We start from the raw sequence: 7,042 nt of genomic DNA, 5'->3' as shown, positions 1-7,042 counted from the left end.
AATAAAATTAACAGGTAAAACTTTGGGTTTTTAGTAATTTCATACTCATAACTTTTATACTGGACCACAAAAAGCGTAATAAATGTGCGCACTTACATGTTTCCTTTTTTAACATTAAAACACTCGGTAAAATTATTTTAAAGAAATCTTACCAACACATTTAAGAATTAAAAACATTTGAATTCGTTTCAAAAGCAATGATTTTGAAGTTAATCCTCTCCAAGTAACTGATTTTTTAAAATGTCAAATTTTTAATCTGTATTTTTGAGTGTTGTATGTTGAATTAATATAATATACTTGAGCAGTTTAGTGTTAGTAGAAGTGTGACTGTGTGAAACGAATGTAGTGACGGATTGCAGACGGGTGATGGCGGATTTGCACAGCCGTTTTGATGATCGGATTTTCTAACATATATGTAGTATTATGAAAATGGTGTAGTAATATTTCGTAATTAAATCAAATGACTCTCGTTAAGATTTCCTTTGTGTGCCTCTATGTACCATTTACGTTATTATGAGAATGGATATGTGTCAGTCCCCATCAACAAATGGTGTAATGAAGCAGTGAGCAGTCGTCATGTGAATAAGGTTATGACTCTTAGTTGAGAAATAAGTCAATGTTAATATAGTGTTTGTGTTGTGAGCGAGTGTTGCGCTTTTGTCTGGTAAAGAAGATAAATTCAGTATCAAAATGGCGGACCTCGAAGCAGTGCTGGCCGACGTCAGCTACTTGATGGCAATGGAGAAGTCGAAATGCACCCCTGCTGCACGAGCTAGTAAAAAGATCGTATTGCCTGATCCAAGGTAATACCCCTTATCAGTATGCGACCTTAGCATGAGACCTAGTTAAGTGAGATATAAAATAAAATGTAATGTTTACTGTAGAATGTTACCTACCTTGTTTACAATATCCATTAACTTATTTGACTTTAACGTATTACAGTATAAATAGTGAGTTTACACCTATCCTGTTACAGAATACTTATTTTCAGTTAAAGAATATTTTCGAAAAGCAAAAGCGCTATCAATATCTAATTATCAAAACGTTTATTGAAAAGTAATAACGAAGGATAACATAATTAAAAAAGAATCTTGTAAAGAAAAGTAAAGTAATCATATTTATATTTATTATTATATTTCAAATATGGGGTTGCACATTTACTTGCAATGTTATTGAATAATTGTCAAATGTTTTTTTCTAGTTGTTGTAATAATTATTTCGGTACTGAATAATAAACGTTTTAATAGTAATTAAAACATTATAAGATAAAAATTTTAGTCCATAAGTATTATTAGCACATTATATTCCAATGAAATACTATTCTCTCTCTTTATCTACCCTTAAATTGTACTAAATATATATTTTTATAGATATCAACATCTCCCCCTCCAATTTATTGACATTATTTCAGCCATCCATAGGCTATTTATAAAAATTGTTTATTTAAATTTAATTGTTATCATTCTAAGACAAACATAGTAATTACCTGTTAAACATAGATAATACCCCTATAATATGACAAATTAAATTAAAAATTTATCAATACCTCAAATATTGCTGTAAATTTTGTATTAAACATAACATTAAATTAGTCATAGATTAGACATAGTCTTTTATATCTAATTTATGTTGATATAGCACAATTGATTGTCTTATAATTTATTTATTACAGTTTGATAATATTTTTTTACAAATATTTTTTGTGGCTATATAGTAGACAAATAACCAAAAACAGAATTGAAGAAACTAAGTAGTTGTGATAACTAAAACTTGATTATGAAATCAAGTATTTATCACAAACATGCAATTAAAGCTATTATAAACACTTTTTTGTCAAAATCAAAGTAACAAACGAGAAAAGTTAGTAGTAAACAATGAATTATAGACATCAAAAATCATCATCATTATATAAGTCACAAGACTTCCACCAGCTGGACAAAGGCCATCCCCATAGATACAACAACATAATACAATACAACAATTCTAATTTAAAATTGCAGATTTCTTATGATTATTTTTTATAATTACAGATTTATTATACATTTAAAAAGACAATTATTTATTTCACATTTTTGTACTAGCAACACATGTCTTAATGGCATCAAATAAATGATAAAATAGTACACTTAAACCAAAATTAACTCATTCCTATTGTCTAATAAGTATTGTTTTTTTTTTTTAAAGTAAAAACTATGGCAAGGTATCAAGGTAATGGTAACATTACCTAAAAATGTTTTAAAATGTTAGTTATTTTAATACAACCAATAATATTATTGTACACTATTAAAAATGATAAGATGAAATTAATTCTATATTGTCTATAGATAATCTATATTTTTTATTTTTTATCTTTTAATTCAGTTGTGTTGATAAAAACAAAATTAAACCTTATTTGGTTGGTATTTTCGCGCGCGATAAATCGCACCAATATAATAGATGCAGTTAACAACCATTGAATATTGTTTAGTTTCCGTTTCCGGCGTTATCGCCGCGTTGAACGCAGTGGGAGCATGTTTCACGCAGCGACTCTCGTCCTTAGGGAATATTCTTTCATTCGTGGGAAATTGTTACTATGCTTGTTGCTATTTGAAATACTAATTTAATAACAATACGCGTAAGGATAGTTTTTTTTATTAACGATTGTTATTTTAAAAAGCCAAAAGAGCTGTTAAACTGTTTAATTACAAATACGTGCCGTGGAACAGATAACCGATGGGGTATTATGGTTCTGGGGTGGAGGTCGCGAAAACCGACAAGCGCAGCATAGGTCATCCACCTACAAGGTGGACAGATAACCTTGTTACGGTCATGGAAAGGTGCTGGACTCTTCTAACTGGTCCTACTCTAAACTTACGAGGAAGGCCTATATCCGATATATATAACGATGCACCGGAATAATACATTTCTAATTCAATACCATTTGCGTAATATCGTCTGTTTTTTAATACCTATTATTTTTATCCAAACTTTTTCGTATCCATCAAAAGCTGAATAAATAAACGATGCCATTATGTATTTTACTACTAAATAAATTAATTACCACGAACCTAGCCTACATACGCCTGTAACATTTTTTAGTTATTTGTTCCCTTGAAATTTTTGCAATAAACTTTATCTCTGATTTTTATTAGATTTTTATTAGATCTGTGTGTTTTAATAATAAATATAATTAAACAAAAGTTTGAGTAGAAAGGCTCATAATTTTTTTTTAAATTCCGTACTTCACTTTTTATTAGTATGTTTTTGTATTCAAATTTCTCGTCAAGTTTATGAATAACCCAAGACACGAAGAGGGGCTATGCTTGGGATTTCCACATAGCGCACAGAACAAATGGTCGAGCCTTTAAGTCCATGGAAATCTATGGGAGAGACGTTTATGATGAACTGGAAGGGCTTATTTCTTAAAAACTGTAATAAATTAATGACGTTTGTTTTAGAAAACAAAAAACAATTTATCTTTTTAAAACTCACGTCTTTGTTTGCTACTGTCGTATAGAACCCTTTTAATACCGATAAATTTGTATTACGTTTCATTCAATATTAATGGATTGAAAAAGAAAAATCTTTGGATCGATTGTGAATAGAGATTAGGCATCTAACGTCAGCGGGACGCCACAATGCCCGGCCTTGGACCAATATGGAACATATAAACATGTCAAAGATGCAAAGTTGCTATTGAATAATACGTTAGAAATTAACAGCTGGAAATGATTTATAACGATCTCCATCAACGGGGAATTGTAAATATATTTTGCTAACAATAACGTGTTTGCATGTCTGCGGATTTTTATTTGTAGAACCACTTATAAATGTAGACGATCCTAGATCTCTTAATTCAGCAATAGTGTAATGTGGAAATTAATTTGAAGTGAATAATGAAAGCGAATTAATATATTTAACTCGCAAGAGATAGCATTAGGCGGGGGGGATTGAGCTTTATCCAATATTAAAAAGAAGACTTCCCATTCAATGTTTCTGGAAAGTTGCCAAGATCATGTGCAGGAGCGATAAAGCTTGTAAAAAAAGAACCTTTGTCCATCATAGGGTACATTATGGTTATTAAAGAAATGATTAATATAATTTAATTGTCATGAACGTAAATGTTATAATCACGACACGATGAATATTAGATAAGAAAGTATAAATGTCTTTTTAGTTATTGATGATTAAAAATGAGATATAATTTTATTGTTACGATTTTCAGAATCATCAATAGACATGATGCGACTATTGCGGAAATTTCTTTTGGTGAAAAACTGTATAGTGTAAATGTTACTTTATGATTATGGCATTTGTAGAAATGCAAACCTACGAACTTCAATTGTTACTTACCGTCCTTAACCGTTAGGCCACTGTTTTGTTATTTACTCACGAACGTTACAAATATAAAATAAATTGCAATTATTCAGAAACGTTTCATGTATTACACGTATTGATGTAAAGAAAGGAAAATTGAACTAATTAGGAAATATGTATTCGATGTAAATCCAAATTTTAACCATTTTCTTGGGATATCTTTTTTACAAATTTCGAAATTTAGAATGATTTATTGACTATAACTAATAAAATAATTTTGAATCATATCTCGTCGAAAGGTAGGAACCGGTATGCTTGGCCACACTATTTTGTTTCTAAATTCCACATTAGACGTATATTTTAATATCTTTAGTTTCGTAAGTAATTAGGGTAATATTCGTTTGATATCAGTTTTCGAACTTACCGAACTATAACCAAAGTTTACCAAACTGGGACAGCGCTATCAAAAGTATCCAGTCCAGTTATGTTTATTTATGTTACAAACAAATAAGATTGAGAAAAGTTTACGCTGCAGATAAATGTTATTTTGGACTTACGAGTATTATCCTATATTACGTTATTAAATGATGAAGAAAACCAGCTTGTTTTTCTCTTGAAAAAATGCTTAAGGTTTTAAGCATAGTTTACCAGTTTTATCTATGAGCTATCTAGCTGAGCTATGTGCAGTTCAATAAAAGAGTATCTTGGTTGTTATACCTGCAACGGTTTCCTTTTTATCAAAAATAGAAATTGTCTTAATGAACGGCACTCTGTAAATGATTTTAAGAAATGTAAAATTATGTTTATTGAATTCCCCATTAGACAATGTGTAGACAGTGTAATTAAATTCGTAATAATATTTTTTTTATAATTTATTACAATATGCCTCTGCGCTTTCTAAATTTTACCTTCGTGGCACAGATTCTCTTTAGCAATTAAACATAGAGCGAATATAATGCGAGTCGAGCGAATTTTAGACGATATGTTAGTATAAACATAAGAAAAAAATCTTGTAAATCACCGAAAATCAAGGCGAAGATACGACTTTTGGGTACGACTTTCTGTTGAAAATCGGAAGACTATCCTTAAGATTTGAAGGTCCGAAACATGGTTAGGGGGACCTCGGCTAATTAATAGGACACCGTAGATTTATTGATATTAGTGATAAATAGAAGGTGATCATTCATTTATAAAATTTATGAAGTCGGTTGCTTTAAGATATGCACTCTGAAATTTGCTTACAGAAAACTTATCAAATATTCACTCCACCAATGTGGTTCAATAAGACATTTATATGCAATGTGAATCTCACTTGTAAAACTCATTTTTCTTACCAATGCGTCCCTTGAATTTAAAGCAATCGATTCACAAAGAATATTCAATTCGTACGAAGAATAACATGAGTTGACGCGTGTCATCTTAAATTTATTTTGACGCAAACCACGATTACAGCGATGTTATAACCTATAACGTACACTAGATTATAGTGCTCTTGCATTACGATGCAGTTTCTTTGTGTCCGGAAAGCTTGTTTCTTAGCCTTTGTAACGTATACATGTAATACATGCATTCACGTCTAAGATCTATGTTGTTTCACTAATATCTTTGAAACTTGTACCTATAATATGTAATGTCGACTTATAATATGTAACGACGCGTACGTATAGTCAATTGACTTACGATATAGTGACTTTAATGACATTGTGATTGATTTATAACTTGTAATATTGCAACTTTTAATTTTTATAACCGTGACGTTAAAAGTGCTGAATACACATATTTAAAAATCTCGTTTCAGATTTTGCTTTGTCTAAAAATGTTAATAAAAGCGTCATAACTTGTCTACAGTTTTACAATATACTCACGCCTATTGACTTCGAATTATCATTTAATAGATTGAAAAATTTGTAAAAAAATGTATTAGATTTATAAGTAACAATAAACTTGGCAATTAATTTCTCTAACTACGTTCTTAAGGAAGTTGTAAAAGTGATCACACAAAAAAAGTCTCAGTTCGTTGTGAGCTCTCAAATTAAGGTGCGTTTGAAACCCTCGGAGGCTTAAGTTGAATAATACCATTATGATAGGGTAAATTTGTTTCTAGTTTTTCTCAAACCGGGTTTTCCTAATATTCTTCTGCTGACCTACCCAAGTGATCATTGAATAAGATCCCAAGTGGAATTATAATATGTATAGATAAATAAGATTTCTGTCAAAATATTTATTGCAAGAGATTTTTAGCATTCAAAAATTGTCATTGGTTACTTAGTAAAGTAAAATATTTGTTTCAATTAATATTAAATAAAAACATTACAATTGAAGCGAATCACGATATTTTAAAAATAATCTTTGACAGTGTTCAGGAAGTGTATAAACACAAGATAAAAGGTGCAAGTGTATGGAATTTAAATGGCTTCCGAGTTTCAAAGACATTGTATTCAAATTAAACGCCTTTGTCTTCCATAGCCGCTTTTACCTCATCTGCTAACATTGCTGACTTTTGCCAACATTATTTACAAGGCTTTTATAATTTATTTATAAAAGGTTTAAAATTATATTCCCTACTGACGTAACTACATATACATATACACGTAAACACTTAAACTTCGCGTACTTATTAGCCCTAAGTGCTCTAAGTTTTATAACATTAAACGAACTGTATTTCTACCGATAGTTTTACGTGCGCGGTATGATTAAAATGCCGTGACTAATTTCATTGCGAACAAAGTATTAAGCTTTCATCCAA

General features: G+C 30.1%; 1 protein-coding gene across 2 annotated transcripts in view; it reads left to right on the top strand.

The window, feature by feature from the left end:
- Positions 1 to 336: 336 nt before the first annotated feature.
- The window catches only part of Gprk1 (G protein-coupled receptor kinase 1), a 53,484-nt gene continuing 46,778 nt past the window's right edge, over positions 337 to 7,042 (top strand). For both annotated transcript variants that reach the window (XM_068777632.1, XM_068777631.1), the window contains exon 1: positions 337 to 803. In XM_068777632.1, the coding sequence (XP_068633733.1) occupies positions 691 to 803 (113 nt within the window). In that variant the 5' untranslated portion in view covers positions 337 to 690. The remainder of the gene's footprint in view (positions 804 to 7,042) is intronic.

This window comes from Battus philenor, unplaced genomic scaffold (genome assembly GCF_028537555.1).
Source record: "Battus philenor isolate CCGP_79_NKW_IND1 unplaced genomic scaffold, ilBatPhil1.0.hap1 SCAF_13, whole genome shotgun sequence".
Lineage (NCBI taxonomy): Eukaryota > Metazoa > Arthropoda > Insecta > Lepidoptera > Papilionidae > Battus > Battus philenor.
This window is presented reverse-complemented; position numbering and strand designations above follow the sequence as displayed.